Raw genomic sequence first — 21252 nt, 5'->3', positions numbered from 1 at the left:
GGGCTCTAGTCGCAGGCAGTCTCAATCACTCACCATCTATGGAGGCTCTGAGACGTCGAGACAGCATCACGATGTACTTCTCCAACTCCAGTGAAGCTTCAACATTGTCTTATACCCAGATCAACCGCTTTGGTGATCAATGCCAATACCTGCGGTACAACATCTCAGCTGAAGGCAGCACTTTTACCTTTGATGTGCAGAGTCGTTTCAGCCTCAGCATGTATTTCCTCCACACGTCCTGCCCAGACTGTGTGGTAATGAGGTGGCTTGTGAAGTCAAGCAGGAGGATTTCTACGGACTTGTACCTGCTGAGTAGAAGGAGGGAGGTGGAGCAGAAAGAGCTGGAAGAGTTCAGAGCTCAGCTGAAGTGTTATCAATTGCCTGAGCCTGTTGTGATGGATCCTACCAAGGAGCTTTGTCCAGAGCAGCCTGAGAACCAACCAACAGCAGCAGCAGCTCCTCAGGCTGAGGAGACAGTGGCTCAAAAGGCATAAAGGACACTGGCACATTGTAATCAGTTACTCAGAGAATTACTCTTACAGTGTTAGTAAGTTCTTCTTACAGACTGGATGTTTTTAATTTAATCAAAAGTTATACTTTAAACAACAGTTGTATTTTTCATTGGAGGGAGATGTTGCGAGTAGATTAAATATTTGTTTTATTATGGACACCTTGGTATTTGCATTTATTGCCTATTAACTCTCAATTGAAGCTTTTGTAAAAATATATCTTGCTCCTTTTAGATTTCTAAAGGTAAAGTGATTTAGAGCATCTAGAGGGTATACTAGTGTTGTCAAGATTGCAAAGTGCTAAAACAAGCTTGTTACTTCATGTTCTTTCATGAAAAGTTAAACTGATGCACAATTAAATTCCCTATTGCTGAATCCAGTAACCTCAGAGTTTTGGACGTACAGTACAATATGACCTTATTTGGTCTGGAAAAAAATCTTTTAATACATCACCACCTAGTGTTTTTTTTTTTCTGGCCAGTTTGTGTGGAAACCTGTGCTAAACTGACCTATGACTAGGGACAGGAATTGATGCACTTTTACTGATACAGTACCAATTAGGGCTGAACGATTATGGAAAATAATCTAATTGCGATTTTTTGCCCCAATATTGCGATTGCGATGCGATATGCGATTATTTTTTAAGGTCTTTGTCTTCTGTATTATTAAACAAAGACAAGCAATACATCATATAGTATGGCCAATACTATATTACATTAATTTTAAACTGTTCTTTCCTGGAAGACAGACCTCTGTTATGATGACATGAGGTGATGCATGAATTGATGACTGACATTTTTATTTAACTTCTTCAATCACAACAGTATATTTGAACATACACAATAGTTTATTTTTAGCTTACAAACATCTGAGCATAAAGTGCTGACAAGGAACCCTGGTGTAAACATTAAAATGAAAGTCAGTACAATGTGCAGATTGCAGAAATATACATAAAAAAAAATCAGTGGCTTTACCACACTCAGTTTTTCGACATCTGTGAACTACTAGACAGTCATTCAATTAAAAAATAATATTAAATAAATAAAACTAATAAATAAAAAATACACACATCTTACTGATCTCTGCAGTCAGTAACATTACACATAAAGTGCAAACATAATAGCAATTGTATAAACACACACACAAACACGCCTTTAAAGTTTAAAGGCGTGAAATTGGACGGTCTAGTTCTGATTAGCGTCACCGCTGTCTCGGTGGAGTTTAATAAACTCGGACGTCTGCTTCTTGCTATCTAAAATATAACCAGACACTGGTGTAAATTCTCGACTGTCTCATACTTCTGTTTAATAAGTTTTCTGTTTGACGTTTAGTCAGCTGTGTGAAAACCAAGGAGGAACCCACCCGGGGGATTAATAAAGTTTTATTTTATCTAATCTAATAACTTTAATCTCAGCCAAACCGATTTACTCACGAACAAACAAAACACTGAAAAAAGCCCAACAATAACATTTTTAGGTTGTCTAAGTGACTTATATATTACGTTTAACCCGAGCAGCGAAACTCCGCGGTGATCTGAAAATGATGTGCCGGGAGTTGTGCCGTTCTCGGCCGCATCAGTAACCCTCGAGCTCCCGGCTAGCTGTCGAGCTGGTGGGTAGCAGACGCCTCTGAAAACGTCGAAGCACTTTTGCAAATATGGGATATCTTGATAAACCGAGCAGATATTTGATGTTTACACAACTACTTTCTCGCCTGAAAATATGTTAAAAGTTTATTTTGTGACCCAGAAAGATTAGTATGAGTAATTTTAAAACTTAGTAGCGGCCGCCATTGCTGGAAACTGGAGTTTGGCTGGGCCGCGCTATGAATTCTGGGATATGGTAGTAATTTGGACAGCCTTCGGCGCGTCGCTGTGACGTAATCGGTCTACAAATGCGGCCTCAGGAGGATGCAGCCCATGAATTGTATAATATAATCGCAGTATAATCGCAGCCTTTGCGGTTAGAAAATTGCACTTGATCATGTCGCGATATTATCGCAAATGCGATATATCGTTCAGCCCTAGTACCAATGTTATTGTTTCTGCCACTGATTAGAATCAATACTGCATATTGATCTGGTTCTTTATTGATTGCCTTACCAATTCTGACCCCGTTTTGCTTCAGGAGAGAAGTACACCTACATAGGTTTTTAGCATCTATAGCATTGCTTTATCACCTAAAATTCCCAAACAGAATAATGCCCAGTGCTAACTGTAGCATTAATTTCTCCATCAGCATCTAAAATAGGGAAACTGAAAGAATGATTGCATGACATTTGTTTGCATTTACGCAAACCGATAAAGAAACGGTTCCCAGTGTTAGTCTGCTTGCCTATTGGTCCTGCTTATCGGTGCACTTGTGCTACAATTAGCTGATTTCAGTTCATGTCCCAGAGGAGTCCATAGCATGGATATGGGCATTACTTTTATTTTTATTGCACAGATCAGAGTGCGATGATAAAGTGAAAACCAGAATACAAACATGTGCATTATCCTCCTAACACAACTTCAGCTCTTTGCAAGCATCTGCACAGATAGCATGCTAACGCTAAGCCAGCCAAGAATCCAGAGCGATAATAAAGCTCAGTGAATGCTGACCCCAGCCCAGCAGCCACACCCTGAACTTCAGCAGCTGACAAACGCAGCGATGAGCAGTCAGGCTGGAGCCTCTGTTTATACTTGTTCATGTTTCTAAAGATAGTTTTCATCTTTGCTGTGTGTTCATACCTAAATACTGAGAGAAAGATTGTATGTGTGTCCTCATTAGGACAGGGACTTGGTTTTATTGGTTTGTGGGACTGTAAACTATGGGTTTATATTGTTTTGAGTAATGAAGCCAACACAGCACAACAAAGAAAGGAAATACCTTCAATATGCACAGAAATTTGGCCACGCAGCATGTAATCACTATGAAAGTCTTTAAGTCATTCCTGCAGTTTAACAAATTGGTGTGTGCCATCTGGCTTCATGGAAAGATAAAGATTAGTTTTAGTAGGATCTTTACCTTGAGGCCACTCTTGTTGTGATTTGGCACTATATAAACTGAATGAAATGTCTGTCTCTGCAAAGCACAGTCTATTTATTCATAAGGCTAACCAAGCCTACTCTTGTTAGCTAGTAGCTTAACACTATTGTCTTAAATGCGATGCAACTCCAATCCAGTCCAATAGGATTATTACTACATATCATATTTTCAAATCCATGACAGCAGAGTAAGCCTGGAGCACATGTGTTTAAGCAGACTCTCATGCATATTTGTCCACGTATTAGTGATTGTGGGTGAATGAAATGCAAATGTGGGCGTGCACAATTGTTGGACTGATGGTGTTGGTGTGCACAAATGAGGAGAGCCGGGCTCTGAGGCATTGTGAGAGCCGAGAGCAGACAGAGTCCTGTTCTGCTGATTACACATCAGTGAATTGAAGCAAGACAAGTGTGTATTACACAGGAATCTATCATTTGGAGGGCATCTTCAAGACAGGTATGTGCAACAGGTATGTGTAGCTGTATATTCAGTTCCTGTAGTATGTTCTTGTTGAGTAGGAAACTGCTCTAAATACATACATGAAATATTTTCTAGGGTAAGTAATTACCACTGGGAAAAATCAAACAAGCGTAGTACAGAAATTTGGAGCAGCTGAGCCTATTGGGATAAATTTCTCAAATATGACACTTATGCCTGGAAAATGTTAAAAGAACATAGTCAGCAACTATTAGACAGCAACAACACTAGGGATGAATTTGGCTGAATTTATTCAAATTCATTTCAATTTTTTTGTCTAAAGTCGTTAGATCTTTAACAGTTTTAGGACATTGCTGACCACGAAAAGGAGGTTTATTTGTTTGAGCTGACACAGATGTTTTTTCCCCAATGATGATAATGATTATTCTGTTCTTTTGATAATGTAAGAGCCTTTGTGGATATAATGAACAAAACATAAGTCTGTTATGTAATTAAGTTTAATCCGCAACCTTACCTTTGGTAAAATTCTGCCAGATTCCTCTGAAAATAAAAAAGAATCCAATAATCAATTGTCAGAGTTTATGCTTAGAGTGGTTAAATTACATCAACATGCCCCAGAATGAATGAGCAGCTTGTTTTACTACCGTAGCGTTGGAGGCTACAAAGTTTAAACCATTATAACAAATTTCTTTCTCACTGTGGCAAAATGTTCCTTTTCATGCTCAATTTCACAATGAAGCTTAGTGTTGGGAACTCTCCGTTAGTAAGCGACTTATTATTCTGACTTTATGAATTTCAGGGGTTTCTGTCAGTTATTCTGTAACATAGGTGGTAGAGTCATGTGTGCAGGTAACAGCTGAGCCTGTGTTTCTGTGTCTGATCAGTTAAAAAGCAGCATGCATAAACTGAGTTAATGACTGAGGTTATTGTTCATTTAGGCACAGTAATAACTCCGTGGGAATGCCAGTTACCCAAATCTCACTGCCCCCTCATTACAAAACACCCGGCCTGACGTTAGCCAGGGTACATTTCATAATGGGCACTGAATAGAGCATTCAGTGAACACACTAATAAGCTGCTTATTAAACTGGTATATGAAACAAAACAAATAATGTTCTGGCTTGAAATCTTTTTACATTTCGGAAACAAGAAAGAAACCTTGAGTTAGTATGTGTGTCTTAACTGGAAGCTGATAATAATGTTAGCCCAGATACATCAAACGCAGCTGGAGATTGGCTTCCCAAACCAGTTTCTGTCATATCTCTCATATCTCACTGTTTCCTCTCCCTGATCTCATACTAATTTACCCGCACTAGGCTACATTGTTCTGCTGTTGCATCCACATGTTCACCCAGTATGCCACAGCGATCCCCATTCTTCCCACCGTGTCCTCATGCTGTCACTCCTTATAATCTGTACACGAAGGGGGTGTACCTCATTTGTCCGTCCGTCCCAGTTCATCAAAGACCCTTGATCCCCAGTGCTGTGGTCTACATTCCCCTAATGATCAGTCACAGTTGGAGTCCAGCCTAGTCAGAATGGCTTGGAAGTGATAATAGTGATGGGAAAGGGAGTTTTTCAGAACGCAAGCTGAACAAGAGATGACAGTGTGTGTGTGTGTGTGTGTGTGTGTGTGTGTGTGTGTGTGTGTGTGTGTGTGTGTGTGTGTGTGTGTGTGTGTGTGTGTGTGTGAGAGAGAGAGAGAGAGAGAGAGGGAGAGGGAGAGAGAGAGAGAGAGAGAGAGAGAGAGAAAGAAAGAAAGAAAGAAAGAAAGAAAGAAAGAAAGAAAGAAAGAAAGAAAGAAAGAAAGAAAGAAAGAAAAAGCAATAATACAGATTCAGGGCAAGCTTGAAATACAGGAGTGTGTATTAAAGAAAAAGAGATATTGGATGAGTTGGACTCCACTTTAGTCAGTATATCCCGCAGACAATCCTATTGTCTGTGTGTGTGTGTGTGTGTGTGTGTGTGTGTGTGTGTGTGTGTGTGTGTGTGTGTGTGTGTGTGTGTGTGTGTGTGAGAGAGAGAGAGAGAGGGAGAGAGAGAGAGAGAGAGAGAGAGAGAGAGAAAGAAAGAAAGAAAGAAAGAAAGAAAGAAAGAAAGAAAGAAAGAAAGAAAGAAAGAAAGAAAGAAAGAAAGAAAGAAAAAGCAATAATACAGATTCAGGGCAAGCTTGAAATACAGGAGTGTGTATTAAAGAAAAAGAGATATTGGATGAGTTGGACTCCACTTTAGTCAGTATATCCCGCAGACAATCCTATTGTCTGTGTGTGTGTGTGTGTGTGTGTGTGTGTGTGTGTGTGTGTGTGTGTGTGTGTGTGTGTGTGTGTGTGTGTGTGTGTGTGTGTGTGTTACTGAGCCATTTCCCAGCCTGTAAGCTGATTAAAGAAAAGGTGTGCTCAGCAGAAAACTTTAGTTAGGCTCTGCACAGAGTAGTTGCCACCTTACAGCCAAAGTCAGGCACAGCTTTATAAACACCCTGCGTGTCATATAATAACATAAGCGCACTAAAGCTGCCGTTAAAGAGAGAGAAAAGGAATGCAGTACACTTTAACTGGATTTGCAGTGCTCTAATCCAACACAGTTATTTAAGCATATACAGAAGACAGTAACAAATTAAAAGAGATACTAGTCCGCCATGCGCCCCAGAACAGTTTTAGTGATCTTTGCTCAGATGTCTGGATTCATACAATAAAAAAAAAGCACCCCTCCACAGCAAAACCCATCTGTTCTTTGATTGGATAGGTAAATTTGTGATTGACATGACATTGGCCAATCAGATGAAAGGAAGAAAAATAGAGTCAAAATTCGTACTTGTAACTTGAAACTTGAGTGCAGACTTTCTCACATAGTTTTTTGGCTAAGTCCACACACAAATTCTTTTTACACATTCAAATCCTGATTTACAAGTACAAAACTGATTTACAAGTACAAAACTGATTTACAAGTACAAAATATTTATGACCACAATTTGAGCCCATACAGATGAGTGCAATGAGTTCTGAGGACTGCAGCGTCGTCTGATTCATCCTTATTTTCATACTCGTATGGCCTGTTTTTAGATGTCATCACTTCAAGTATATTCCATTTTTTCTTTCATTTGTTTCTCACTTGCATAATAATGAACATATATTTATTTTTAAAAAAAAACCTTTATACCATTATTTTTTAAAACCTCTGATAGCTGAAAGGGAAACAGAAGCTGACATTATCTTTTAAAAACAACAAATCCTGCTATGCAAATGCCAAGTGTCCTAACATGTTTTTTTCCCTCTTAACAATTATTTAAAAATGTTCTTTCTTGTCTGTTCGCTGTAGTATTTCAACAGAGATGAGAAAGAGTTATGAAAATACAAATGAAAACATGTCAGTATAGCCCTCAGCGTTTCGCACAGTGAAAACAGACAATGATTCATTGCAGCAGTAATATGAATGAGTTGTTTGAAATGCTCTAAAATATTAGTGTATAAAATAAACAATGCTAAACAATGTCAATCACTCTGCCATTCCCCTCTCCTCCATCTGTGCTCTTTTGCTTTCATTCAGACTGACTGGCTGGAGGCCAAACAACCTGACTGCTCCAAACACTTCTACATCAGCAGACCTGTCACCATGGCAACAAGACCCACGGCCTGGCAGGAGCAGTGCCCTGTCAACTTACTTGACGAGTCGGTCAATGAGTCTTGGGCGAGGGGTGACAACTTCCCTCTGAAAGGCTTAAAGGCACCCAAGGCAGAACCCGAGGAGGATATAGACACCCTGGAGCCTGATGCTCAGGTCAATACTCAGCGGGAGAAAGAGACTATCTCAAAAATCAAAACAGCTGATGCGACTAAAATGGAAAATGAAGGAGCTGCGAGAATAAGGGAGACAGAGGAAGCAGTGATGGGATCAGAGCAAGTTCCTAAAAACCTATCAGGAGGACTAAAGACTCAAGAGGAACCTGAAGTTGAGTTATGCGAGGAAGTTTTCCCGCCTACACTTTCCTTGGGTGCCTTATCAGCAGGAGTACACCGTGACAAAGAGGGCTTTTCCAGCCCTGAGGGTGAGGTGGCAGAGTGTATCAGTGATGTTGATGTCATTTCAGACCCAACAGAAGACATTACTTCTTTAGATAGCCAGAATAGTCGAGAATGGTTAAAGGCATCTCAGATGACTGAACCAGCTGATCAGAAGACATATAAACCATCTGTAACAGATGTAATAAGTACCGGTATAGTGGAAAATAATGTGTTACGACCTGCTCACCCTTCTTGCTCTGACATTAACATTACAGATGACGCGCATACTGTGAGTTCCCCTCCTTTTGCAGATGAAAGTGAGGAAGAAGAGGAAGTGGGCATTGCTATTATGGAACTGAACACATTAAATATCAACAGCAAGTCTTTCCAACCTTTATATTTAGCTTCCACTAATCAAGAGACAGACTCAGCTTTGCATGCAAAACCCTCAGATAAACACCAGGAGGGGCTGTTGTTAAAGAACCAACGTGAACCTGCCCTCAGAGGTGTAAACCAGGAAGCAGGACAACAGGTGCCTGGCCAGGGATCTCCACCTTTGTCGACCGTTGCCATGGAGCCGTCCAATCCAGGTGGGGCTGCTTCTGCTACAGGCTTTGCTTGCGTTGTTGCTGTGAGAGAAAGGCACAGCAGGGCGGGGGAAAGAACAGAGGGAGAAAATGAGCAAACAGGTGGGGAGGAAGGGCAGAAAGAGAGCGGACTTAAAAGGAACAAGCCAGCTGGGCAGCAACACAGCGGGGGACTGTTGAGATATTCACAAACAGTCCAAATACAAGAGCCGGAGATAGAAAAATATAGCTGTGGTGTGTCTCTGAAGCACAGCAACCACACCAGGATGGAGAATGACTCATGTGACGATAGCCAGAGTGACAGTGGCGTATCAGCTGATTTCTCCCCGTCCAACACTTTGGAGAGCTTTCCATCAACTGTATCCAGAGAGACTCCCATTGAGAGGGAGATCCGAAGGGCTATAGAGCGAGAACATAGCCTGAGAAGATCCAGAGGGCTTCCAAATCTACGCATCACTCCAGAGTATGTAGAGGTTCCCTTAAGAAAAACTGTTCTTTCCAATTCAGTAGCTGCGAAGACTGAGTGGTGTCAGGACAAAGATAGAGAGTTTGCTGGCAAAAAGATGCTGTATGAGATTCAAACGGAGACCCAGAGGGAGCAGGATCTGGTCAAGCTTGGGAAAATTCCAGGTTTTTATGATAAAGGCACAGTTCGACAAATAAGGGAGAAGAAACAGATCTATGAGACCTTTCAGACACCCAGTGACTCAACTTTTACAGCCTCAACCAGTCGCAGGGCCCCATCGGTTTCTTCTGTCAGCAATGGTTCAACTCCCAAGAAGCAGGAAGACATCTCATCACAGGTGTCCACCACAGAAGACACACGTGTCGAGAAGAGACACAGTTTGGATCTTCTTAGCCCGACACAGACCCCAAACTCTCCCATAGGACGGAGTGTAACCAAAAACACTCTTCAAGGACCGGGTATCTCACAGGGGACAAGTCGACAAGTCATAATCTTAGAGAACAACCTGAAGAACACAACACCGAAGAAACACCAAGACAAATCAGAGGGTATTACTGTTGTCGACTCTGGAAGTCCTTACATCTTATTGTCACAGAAAGGAGGGAATGAAAAAGTAACAGAAAAAAGACAAGAAAAGGAGGAGGTGGAGGATTTAGTACCCAAGGAGAACCCCTTTTTCAAGCTGCGCTCTTCAAATAATTTAGTGAAAGTGAAGGAGGATATCCAGGAGGCCCAGAAGAGGGAGAAGGAGCTTCGCAAGCAGAGGATTAGTCTGTATGGGGGCAGTGGTGGTGTTGGTGGTACACAAGGACAAGGAGGGGGAGAAAGAGAGGGAGGAAGGCCAGTCAGCATGGAGTTAAAGAGTCCTGTGCTGTCATTAAACGGACTGTCCGTTGCTGACGCACCTGGGTCATCATCCAAAGGAGAAACTGGACCCTCAGCAGGTTAGTGTAGGCCTGTGTTGGTCTCTGGGTGAGCATGTGTGTAAGGGTGTAATTGATTCTGTTTGTGCTCGCCTGCTCACATAGGCTGGTGTGTGTGTATGACTGGTTGAGCGTGGGTGTGTGTGTCATTTTTATATCCGTGGCTAGATGATGAAAACCCCCTGAAACAGCTCAGTGAGCACATTATTTCATTTTCCTTATGGTCAGTGGAAAACCTCAAAACAGCTTTCGAATCTACTGTTAGCTATTATGAGCAATAACTTTGCACCGGAGCCCATAAGCTGGCCGGCCAGAAAATAAAATTCTGTAACTCAACAAAAAATGTAGCACCTAACCTGTCATATTAATTGTGAAAAGCTGAGGCAGGGAAAAACCTGGCTCATATTTCAACGCTATTGTGTCAGGGAAGAAAGGAGCTGGCTGAAAGAGTCCAATCTGGGAATTAAGTCCGAAATCAGCATTCAAAAAGTGGATATAATCTGATACAGAGTTTGTGCATGTGTGTGCGTGTGTGTAGACTATTGCTGCCTATAGTGTATCTCTGGGAAATTTTGTTTGCCTGTATTATACAGTAGTGATTTCCAGGTGGGGTACTTGCTATTGTGTCAGCAATCCAGGGATCTTTATATGCTTGGTTTAAATAGTCAAGTAAGAAAATGGGCTAAATAGTTTAAATAATAAGTTAGTGACCTTAAATAAAGGGAGAAAAACAACTGCTAAATAGCCAATTTAGCCAAAGATAAATAGCTGAAATCAATACAGTTACAATAAAGATGAAACATATATTTATATATTTATAGATATTTATATATTATTTTTAAAGATATGGGTTTCGGTAGAGAGTTTAGTTTTGAGCTATATATATGTCTGTAACGTACATCTATACTATTAGATGGGTGGATATTCATATTAAACATAGTTTGAGTTAGTAACGTTAGCTTATAGCTTTAGCTAAGATGAAAGCTAAGGTTAGCTTAAAGCTTTTCCACCTGAGCCAAAATTTCAGGCTCCTCTGAACGCTTGATTTCAAACTTCTGTTTTTCCTTCTCCAGCTCTGCATGATGTTAAAAACAGGATACTGTTATATGGTCATTTCAAAACCAGCCCTGGCAGTGAGCATCGCCCTGCTAACAGAAGGCTCAAACCTTCTGTTGGGGCAAAGATTAAGATAGAGAATAAGGATTATTTTGAACTGTGAATGACGCAAAGCTACTCCAGTAGAGTCCAAGAATAAAAATATGAATAACACAAGTAGAGATTTATAAAAACAGTGCTTAATAATTCAAATTACAAACATTTGATACATGATTTTGAAGGGCATTTTGAAAGAGTGCTTGGCTGTGATACATCAGAAAAAAAAGACTGGGAGGCGTTGCTCTACAGTATGTTTCAGTGTGTTTTTTTTGTCTGTGTTGTGTTGCCATGAAGGCTGATTTGTGATTACGTCAGAATGAATGACTTAAAACATTGTTGGTTTAACAATGAGTGACATAAACTGACCAGGGTGTGTCCACAAAGCACGCCGGACGGTAACTGAAGGTCGTGCAAAGTGCAGCTGCATATTGCTTTACACATCAGGCTTTATTGCCCTTCTGTTTCTTAATTACCGCTGCCTGCTTTTAGTTTCTGTTTCTCCACGTTCATGAACAGATTTCTTTCCGTCTGTTCCCTCTGCAATCCTCTGTCTCTTCTCATTTCTCTCTGCTGCCTCACGATGTTCAATCTTAATTTGATTCAGTGTTCACACTGTGGTGCTCAAACAACATCACAGGGGCACTTCTCCCTCACTGCTGTTCTTTCTTCATCTGCTTTTCTCTTCTCTTCCAGCACGCCTGTCAGTCAGCAAGTCATTTGTGTGGCCCCCGGTCCAGGCTGAAGACGAGAAGATTAACCGGCCAGAGGTGTGTCAGTGTTACAGCTCATCCGTCACACTATTGATTTTTAGAGTTTGTATAAATTTTACCATCTGGTACTTAATAAAACTTCGCAGTGAGTTTTATTAAGTACTTTCGACTCTGAATTTTAACGTGCCAACCTCACCCGTCTAGTACACTTGGCATAGGACATGAAAATGTAGGCAAATCGCCATCCTGAGTCTCCCTGGAATGCAGACAAGAAGATATCAGGTTCCAAAATAATGATGCTTTGTTAGCTCTACATTTGACTTGCAATGTCGCATTAAGATGAGCTTTCAGGCAGGTGAATTAAAGGAAGATCCAACATAGAGTGTTCTTGTACGATGCTGGTCAACCAAGTGCCACGAGACCAGAGTCAATGGGTTTTGGAATTTATTGCACAAGAATTAAAGTCATAAAATGTTCTAAAGGTCTCAGCTACACCACGTCCAATCAGGAAATAAATTAAGATATCTTAAAACAACTTTTTATTGATTAGCTGTGATCATTTCCATCAGAGAGGCTAAGTGGAGTCAAATAAATCCAGCAAAATTCCTCCCACAGTTTAACAGCTTCCCCTTTTCCCCATTTTCCTTTAATTTGTCACGCATCTGTCTGTTTAAAACTGCTCTGGACTGTAATGTGTCAAATGGAGAAAGTCTTGTGGGAGGATGTCAGCATCTCTTTTGCACCAAATATGGGACGCAAATATCTGATAACATGCTGAACACACAGTGAGGCTCTTATCTTTATAGATAAGGGATGAAGGCAAACAGCCCTGAGACTGAGAGAGAGCAAGAGAGAGAGGGAAGGAACGTGTCTGTAGAGTGTGTGTATGTGCGCACACTTGAGCAGTCAATAGCAGGCAAAGAGGAAAGTCAATTGACAATCCCACTGATTTGTGTTACCTTCCTTGTGGGTCTTGCATCTCTTTGATACTCTGGTATCTCTGATTAAAGCGGAGTGCTGCTTCGTGGCTTGAGCTGTTTAATTCAGTTTGGCATTGATGTGCTGGGGTTTAGCTGCATGGTTCAGTCTGACATTAGCAGCATTTTGCCCTCTTTCCTCTCACTTCCTCATAGACCCTCCCTCTCTTTCTCTCTCTGCTGGTTGATTATCTGTGCACAGACCTAGTTCCTGATTAAAGTTCAGAGATACATGAAGGATTGCAGGGCAAATTGGCCTCACTTGTTGACTTAGTCATACAGAACATGGCCTTGGATCACAGTCGCATTAACCTTCCTTTGACTTACAGAGCTAATGATGCTCATCCAAAGATATGTCCTCAAGAGGAAGCAAATTCATCCCTTTCTTTTCGCTCCCTCCGTGTTGGCTTTTTGGTTTGGTCTCCCACTCCAACATACTTTTGAATTCTCTTTCTTTTTCTGCTCCTACTCTTCCAACTTACTGCCTGCCTCTTCTTTTACCATGCAATCACCACTTACTCCTGTTCACTTTTTGTTCTCCTTTTCATTCAGCTCCCCCAGAGTCCTCGTACCCCTAGACAGAAGTCTCCTCTAGTGCTGCGCTGGGAATCAGGTCTGATCAATGGACACAACAACAAGGATTTGGACTGAGAAAGGTCTTTTTACAGAGACCTGCAGATGGGAATAAGGAACAACGATGAAGAGGAAGAAGGAGGGAACGTGGAGTGAGAAAGAGGTCAGGGATTGAGGCTAGAAAAGGGGTCGGGAGTATTGGGAGCAAGGAACATGATTTGTGGTGGACTAAAAAAAACCCTGAAGAGTCCTTCAGCAAAGAAGCGATGTGAATGGAGAACGTGGGGCACCTATAAGTAGATAAGCTCATGGCCTGCTTCAGGTGCTGAAAACCCTTAAGACTAATGAATGTAAAAAGACAATAAAAATAAAAATAATATGTAGGAGAAAAGAAGAATTTAGGAGATTTTCAAACAATCAGGAACTCCTTCATCTGTGGATTTCTTATGTTTTGAAAAAACAATGTGTCATCAAGAGTCTTATGTGCTTAACAATATCTACATAGAGGAAATAATTTGGTTTATTACACATGTAAACACCTTATGCAATCTGATACAACAGCCATGTAATAAACCCTATCTTTGCCTAGCTCTGTCTCCTGACTTTTTATTGACTCTGTCAGAATGCTGTTGGTTTTTTTTATTGAACTCTTTGGCCATTTTGAAGATTGCAGTTAGAGACCAGTGATATTTGATTGCATTATAAAATAATTACTTCAGCAATATATTTGCAATGACCAATCTTGAGCTAATCTACATGGCCACTCTACTGGGAACTCAGGATTTACTGGGATTTTTTTGCTGAGAACAGAATTTTCCAGTTCTACCATGGTTATCCAATACCCTTCAGAACACTGGAGCTTAATCATTCTCTCGACCCTTGACGAGTTCAAAGTACTGATAAAATATTATGTAACCGAAGAGTGCAAACTGCTATTCTGAATTTAGATTTCATATTTTGTACAAGTTGTACCTCCTTGGTTTTAATGTGCTCAAGTTTTCTGTTTTTATGTGATTGATTTTAATTTCCTTTTCATCTTTTTTAATTGAATCCTTGATTGAAAATATGCAAGCGATATAAATTAGCACCTCTCAGTGATAATTTGCTACAGGTTTATAGGCAAGGCAAGGCAAGGCAAGTTTATTTGTATAGCACAATTCAACAACAAGGTGATTCAAAGTGCTTTACAGAGACATTAGAAACAAGAACAAATAAAAAGCATGATTTAAAATTGATTAAAACAAGCAAATAAACTAACTAACTAATTAACAAACAAACAAACAAACAAACAAAACAGTATATAAAATCAAAACAGATAAAATCAGAACAGTAGATAAAATCAGTAGTTAAATGTAAGTTTTGAAATTTAAGCTTAAAAGTATTTGATTACATACCCAAGGGGTTCCTAGTAAATTGCTAACTAAAAAATGTAGTGTGCATAGACCAGTGATCTGAGTCAGAGGTGGACTGAAACAATAAGTCTACCCAGACAACAGTGCTTGCAAACCAACAGACTTCTAATTTCAACACTATGTTGTGTTTTGAATGGGCTGTTGTAATATCAGAGTGTCATTTTGTGATTATTGTGTCCAGGTTTGACTTTAATGATATTATTGTAATTGTCCTTTATCATCTTATGGCACTGAAGATACAAGTGAAGGGAGGTGTAGCCTGGGTCTGAATCCCAGCTGTCAAATCTCACAGTTATTGTCAATACAGGTACACAGCGCCAACCTTGGTGCTATTTGTTCACTATTTACATAGGATAAAAGTCATTCAGTTTACAAAAGCAAATATTTGGCACTAACAAACCTCAACACTGAGTTATTAAGGTATGCTGAGCTTAATGAGCCTTTAAACACTCAGGAATACATCAAACAGAGCACGTACTACACAGATGTAAGTCCAGACATCAGAAATTTTAAGGCCAAAATGTCCCTTAGGCCACAGGTAAAAATATCTACGACATTCCTCCAGCAATCTATTTTATTGCACCAAATATCTCACTCACATATAATTTTTCTTGTTACTATTCATGAATAAGTACTGGAAGCTGAATTTAAGGGCAAAAAAAAGCATGTTTATAAAAAGTAGAAAGTTGTGAGTTTGTGAGCTGAATTATGACATAAAAGTCATTCACTGATGAGAGGACAGTGGAAAGAAAAATACTCAAATACATGTTCAAATACAGGTGTTCATTGTTCTACATGCGCATGCAAATTAGTCTGTAGTTCATACAAAACTTGTTCAAATTAAAGGGATTAACTGGTAAAGTGTCACGGTTAGCTGCTGTTTTAAGAATTTACCTGTCTTATAGGAATGCTTGGCATTTTCCGTTCATTTAAAAGGCCATTTTCTTTCCCACATTACCCTCATTATTCTTTGCATGTTTAAATCTGTGAAATACAATTTTAAAAATCTGTGAACGTTACCCTCTGTACTGCTCATCTATTCTACTGCGTTCATCTTCTTAACCCGACATGCCTCATAAATGCCAAAGAACTTCTGGGTTTGGAAGATCTTTTCTTGAATTAAGCAGCACGACTGCCCTGGTGGACCTTCCTGTGGGTGTAGATGAGTGTAGATGAGCTGAGATCATGCTTTAGTGACCTTCCAGTCTCCTTTAAATAATTTATCACCTCATTCTGACTGGACGCAGCCCAGTGACATTGCGGGCACATTATTATGGTGGAGCCACGGGAACTAAAGTGCTCAAAATTATTAATAAGTTCAACTTCTCACTGTGCTGCACAACGCTGGAAGAAACTACCTGATGTTATTTTAAATGTCTCAATCATCTGTACATTATTAAATCATAACATTAAAAAAATATTTTTCAATCTGGATGGTGATATATAGCCATTAATATTACTTATTATTTTAATCTATGTGTTGTTTTCGTTCTTTAAAGTGCTTTTCTTGTTTTAAATTTAGTGATCAAACTTTCTTTATTATAAATCTTTCTTTCACTCTTCTATATGTTATTTTTTTAAGTATAATTATTTCACCTTTATACTTTATTCTAGTTTTTCTTATCATTATAAATCTTATTTATTTTTAATTTTGGCCTCTTTACCATTTCTTGTCCTTACAGGTTTTAGGCTTTATAAACATATATTTGAATTAATGTGTGTTAATTAATTCTTTTTTTGCAGTATGCTCATTCTGCCTTGGTGTACGGAAGGCACTCCACAAATAAAACCTTGCATTGCTTTGGCAACTTTCCTTGTTTTGCCATGTTGCCAAGCTGTTCTGGCGTATCACCAAAGGCTATGGTATTGAACTGAGGAGAAAACCTCCTACAAGATCAAAGATCAACACTATAATTAGATTTGTAAAACACAGTTTGCTTTGCTACCTCAGAATAAAAAGTAAACCATCAAAGATGTTTCTCTCTATGTTATGTGAAAGCGTCAAAGCCGGCCAGGCAAGTTTCATTTTACATTTTATCAGTCATTCTGATATGTAATCTGACTTTTTCGAAGTTGTGCTGCATACCCATGTATCACAAGCTCATTATCAAGTCATTTCCATGATATTTCGTTATCTCTGGCTTCCAAAGTCCTCTTGGCACAAAGTCATCGTGGCAGCATTGTGTGAGACTGTCCATGTTTAGAGGATTAGTCACTGCTCTTGTAATAACTCTTTGTCAAGAGGACAAAAGTATAAGAAGACATGAAGGGCATTATGAGCTATTTACCTTGTAAGAATTTGCTGCTTTATGCCCTTTAAACAAAAGTTTTTACATTTTGCCATTCATAGTTTTAGACTATGTCAAGTTTTCACACAAAATGCGATTACCTTATAGAACTGTTAGAAATAAACCCAGCCAATACTACATGGAGTGAACTTAGTCTAGACTAGCAACAACAATATTCCAGCTGTTTTAAAGCAAATCTATGTATTTAGTTCTTTATTAGCTCATCCAGCCAAATGACCCATACGCTCATGCCACAGCAAGGCCTTTAATAGAAGCCGTGGATTTAATCAAACATGCACACAAGGATCACCAAATGGGTTTTCAATCAAACTGCCCTTAAGATCAAAGTAAAATTTGTAATTGTACTGACAATAACAATAATAGATTCCACCTTTGCCTCGTCTTTTCTTAACAGCCCCTGTGGCTGTAGTCATGGAAAACATGAATTTACCTGGGTAGGATTATCCAGTGGGCATGGGTCCATGCACAGTTTGGGCCCACTCAATAAGCAAATTCTCTTAAACTTGAGATCTTGAAATCATATATTATTATTTTTTAAAAACATAGATATATTTCTTTATCATAAGAAAATTATATCATGGGTACAGTTGTTTGTATTTCATCTGCCTCTTTCTCCCCTGCACTCCCGAGCTGAATAGTTTCTCCCAAACTCAGCCGTGACTGGTAGAGTGTAACCAAAATGAATGAAACAAACAAAAATCAGATTTCCAAACTAGAAAAAATGAAAGCTTTTGTGGAAATTGCCATTTTTAAAAAAAATCAGGATGCAAATTTCCAGTTTACTTTAAAGGTGCTGAACACTTTAGCAGCAGCTCACAGTCACTGTGAACATCACCTGAGACTTTGGTTTGAGCAAGAGCTGCTAAGTAATGACTCTGGTTGGAGTGAAATGAAGAGGCCAGCCTGCCCTCATCAGTAGAAGTCCTTCTGCCCTTCACAACTGTAGGAATAAATATCCGGGGAGTATTTCTCTCTTTGTTTATTCCATTTCTAAGTGGATCCCAAAATGCTGCTTTTTAAGAGAAAAGCTCTCTGAGGTCTACTTGCACGTGAATAATTGTTTAAACACTTGAGGCTGTGAACATGAGCAGATTGAGGGAAAGAAGAGCTACTTTTCCTGTTAGGCAATGTGTAAACCACTACACTTTGGAAAAGCTCAGGCTACTTCATTATCCAATCATTGACCACTTTAAAGCATACTTAATAAACACTTTAAAGAGTTCAACAAAGGCGTAACTGTTACTTTTTTGAGAAAAATACATTTATGACTATTCTGTATTGGCGTGGGCCCACCACACATTTTTGGCCAGGTTTGTGTAACTCGATGACCCGGGTGTGGACCTCACATGTGTACCAATTAGTCAGTTTAATACAATTCCCAATTCAAACACAATAGCGGGCGTTTGATGACAGATACTGGAGTCACCAGGCACAGTCTCTATGTGTCATACGTTTGTGTACCATGAATAGATAACGCAGAGGTTTCAGAAATTATTCTCCAAGGTTTGGAGGCCTATCTCCACCCACCACCACTTCCCCTGCCGGTGGCGGACTCCCTCAGGTGTCGGTGTGTTGGTGGTTCTTTGTGTCTGGGGGTGGGCGTCCGGGTACACACCGGCTCACTCCTTGGCGGCCGCTTGTCGGGGCCTGGGGCCTGGGGCTCGCTCGGGCCCCTTTGGAGGTGGGGTGCCCCCGGCCTCTCGGCCTGGGGCTCGGTCACTCAGGCACAGCTGGGGGCCGGCGGAGCTCAACTCCCCCTGACTTCTGCTCCGCGGCTGCTGGGCAAGCCCTCATCTGGGACTCTCCTCAGCTCTTACTGGAACAGTGGCGCGGCTGCCCCTCTGTTGGTCTTCCATGGTCTCTTGTGTTCTGGGGGCCTCTGGATGTCTGGAGTTTTGATCTCCTCCATACCCGCTTCACACCCTGGAGGACGGGGCTGTGGCCCCCCCACACTCCCTAGCAGATCATTACATGGAGAAACCTTTGGAATGCAAGCATGCTGATCCACACAGGTATGCACACATGGGTATTCACAGACGCGGACTAAAGCTTTCTTGGCTGCTGCCTCAAAGCACACTGTGCGCTGTCTATCTTGCGTGCTGCACAATATCGTTTATTATTTAGTAAATATTGATATCTATGACTAGCTAGTTTATTGTGATGGTGCTTTGTTTTCTCTATTATTATGTTACTCTTTGTTGTTTGCTGTCTCCTCTGTTTGTTTTTTTTGTTTGTTTGTTTTTTTTCTCCATACAGGTGACCCAGGAGTTCTTTTTTTTTTTTCTCTCTCTTCCCCCCCCTTCTCACCGTCTCTTCTCCCCTTTGGTTTTCTTTCTTTCTCTCCCCCTCTTTCTCTCATTCATTCCCCCTGTCCTATTTATTTAAAAAAAAAAAAAAAAAAAAAAAATGACAAAGGATGAACTGAAGCTCTGCCATCACGTAATGTCGCATACTGCTGTTTCTGATGTCATTTAAAAAAGAAAAAAAAAAAAAAAAAAAAAAAAAAGAAATTATTCTTTTGATTTCATTACATGCGGGCCTTTGGGTGGGTGTGTTCCATTGTATTGATGTTTGGGAGAGGAGGGGATAAATGGCATAGCTGAGTCACAGAGAATAAACATTTATTTTACACCTTGATATTACATAAACCCACTTGATTTCGTTCCGTCTGTTTACCGAGAGGAGGAGTGGACCTATTTAATGTGTGTTCACTGCAAACACATCTCAGTCTTGAAATAAGATAGTCTTCTAATGAATGAGCAAGTAGGCTCATTACTCACGGGTTACTGATTAATATCTATTAATAAAGTTCACTGTGCTGTCAGTTAAAAATACTTTTAAAGGTTGTGGAATATAGTTAGGCTTAGCGACTCACATTTGCCTTTGGACTTGTAGCATACTGTAAAACATTAAATAAGTTGTGTTTTTGAGTGTTCCCATGAGTCACTGAAAGATACGGGTGAACTGGCAATCACTGGCCTTGAGCTAAATTAGTCAGAAAATGTCAGAAGCAGCAGCATATTGTTTTGGAATAATCTGTTGAAGGTAATCATGCACCGCTTACCTTACTTTACACCTCAAATACATATCAAGTGCATTGCATCACATTAAATGAAAATATGAACCTAAAGCTCCCTCATATTTGGTCCAGCATCTCCGAAAGGACAAATATCATCAGTATCAAGATTCAGGATGTCATTTCATATCAGCCTGACTCATAATTCACAGTGTTACATATGGTAACAAGGTGAGGCATGTGGGCAATTTAAGGTGCCACTTAAGTTCATGACCATGTTGAACTGGCATCACTGAGGCAATGAATTGTTATTCTGCCTCTCATTTGAACAGATTTGCTCAATGCTGTTGTCTGGATCTGAATATCTAAGCTGTACATGCACGCGCTTGCTTGTGACCACACGGGAGTAAGGTATGACTCAGATATTAATATGAGCCGGACAAACAGACAGCGTTTTCAGCCTTTGAGTCCATCCTCGCTTCTCATGTGTGTTTCCCAGGGTGCATGAAGGGGAAGTGAAATGATACATTCTCTGCTCTGTGCACGCTGTGGTAAAAATGTAATAAAACTAAGGTCTAAGACCGAGTTGGCTTCTCACCGCTTTCTGAGATACGGTGACAGCTTGTCTGTGCCAAATTATTGTCCACCATAAAACCTGCATAAACAGGTGAGAGGTGTAGCTCCCTCCTGAGGCCTTTTACTTTCTTGCTTTTACTTACTCTCAGCACGCTCACTCTCAAACATATATATGAGGGCTCATAATGATCATAGCCCTCGTCCTATCGTCACATGCCATAAAAGTAAGACTTGTAGTTCTCGAGTTACATGAGCGCTTGGCTTCATGCATGTCAGGCTCATAACCGGTCACATAACAGGTCCCGTGTTCGGGGACCTGTTATGTCACCATAAAGGAGATCGGCTTGACAAATTTCAGTTGTTCTGTTGTCCTGCAAGATGATTTAAACATTGAAAAGTTACAGAAACAGTGCCCTCTACAGAACATCTAACAAAACTACAGCAGATCAGTTAACTTTTTGGTTGCCTTTTCCTTCACACTCATTATGCAATGTATCATAAATACATGCAACACACCATTAGTCCGTGTCCTGACCTGTACCCGGTTATAAATGCAGATATATAACAAACCAAGGTT

The 21252-nt window shown here is 40.2% G+C and overlaps 1 protein-coding gene across 2 annotated transcripts; it reads left to right on the top strand.

Moving 5' to 3' along the window:
- Positions 1-3871: 3871 nt before the first annotated feature.
- misp3 (MISP family member 3) lies at positions 3872-13942 on the top strand. 2 transcript variants are annotated; one of them, XM_080881004.1, is made up of 4 exons: positions 3872-4004; positions 7517-9968; positions 11796-11869; positions 13342-13942. In XM_080881004.1, the coding sequence occupies exons 2-4, from the start codon at positions 7583-7585 to the stop codon at positions 13438-13440; spliced, it is 2559 nt and encodes an 852-aa protein (XP_080737130.1). In that variant the 5' UTR covers positions 3872-4004; positions 7517-7582; the 3' UTR covers positions 13441-13942. The 2 variants fall into 2 exon arrangements, with proteins under 2 accessions (XP_080737130.1, XP_080737131.1); XM_080881005.1 differs by having other exon boundaries at positions 3875-3991.
- Positions 13943-21252: the final 7310 nt, after the last annotated feature.

The sequence above is a fragment of the Rhamphochromis sp. 'chilingali' genome (genome assembly GCF_963969265.1).
Source record: "Rhamphochromis sp. 'chilingali' genome assembly, chromosome: 4".
NCBI classification, from domain to species: Eukaryota; Metazoa; Chordata; class Actinopteri; order Cichliformes; family Cichlidae; genus Rhamphochromis; species Rhamphochromis sp. 'chilingali'.
This window is presented reverse-complemented; position numbering and strand designations above follow the sequence as displayed.

Bases quoted from the DNA above. Each gene is read 5' to 3' on its own strand.
- misp3 (XM_080881004.1), top strand. From the start codon at position 7,583: ATGGCAACAAGACCCACGGCCTGGCAGGAGCAGTGCCCTGTCAACTTA. The intron at 9,969-11,795 runs GTTAGTGTAGGC...CTTCTCTTCCAG, and splicing joins AGAAACTGGACCCTCAGCAG to CACGCCTGTCAGTCAGCAAG. The intron at 11,870-13,341 runs GTGTGTCAGTGT...CTTTTCATTCAG, and splicing joins AGAAGATTAACCGGCCAGAG to CTCCCCCAGAGTCCTCGTAC.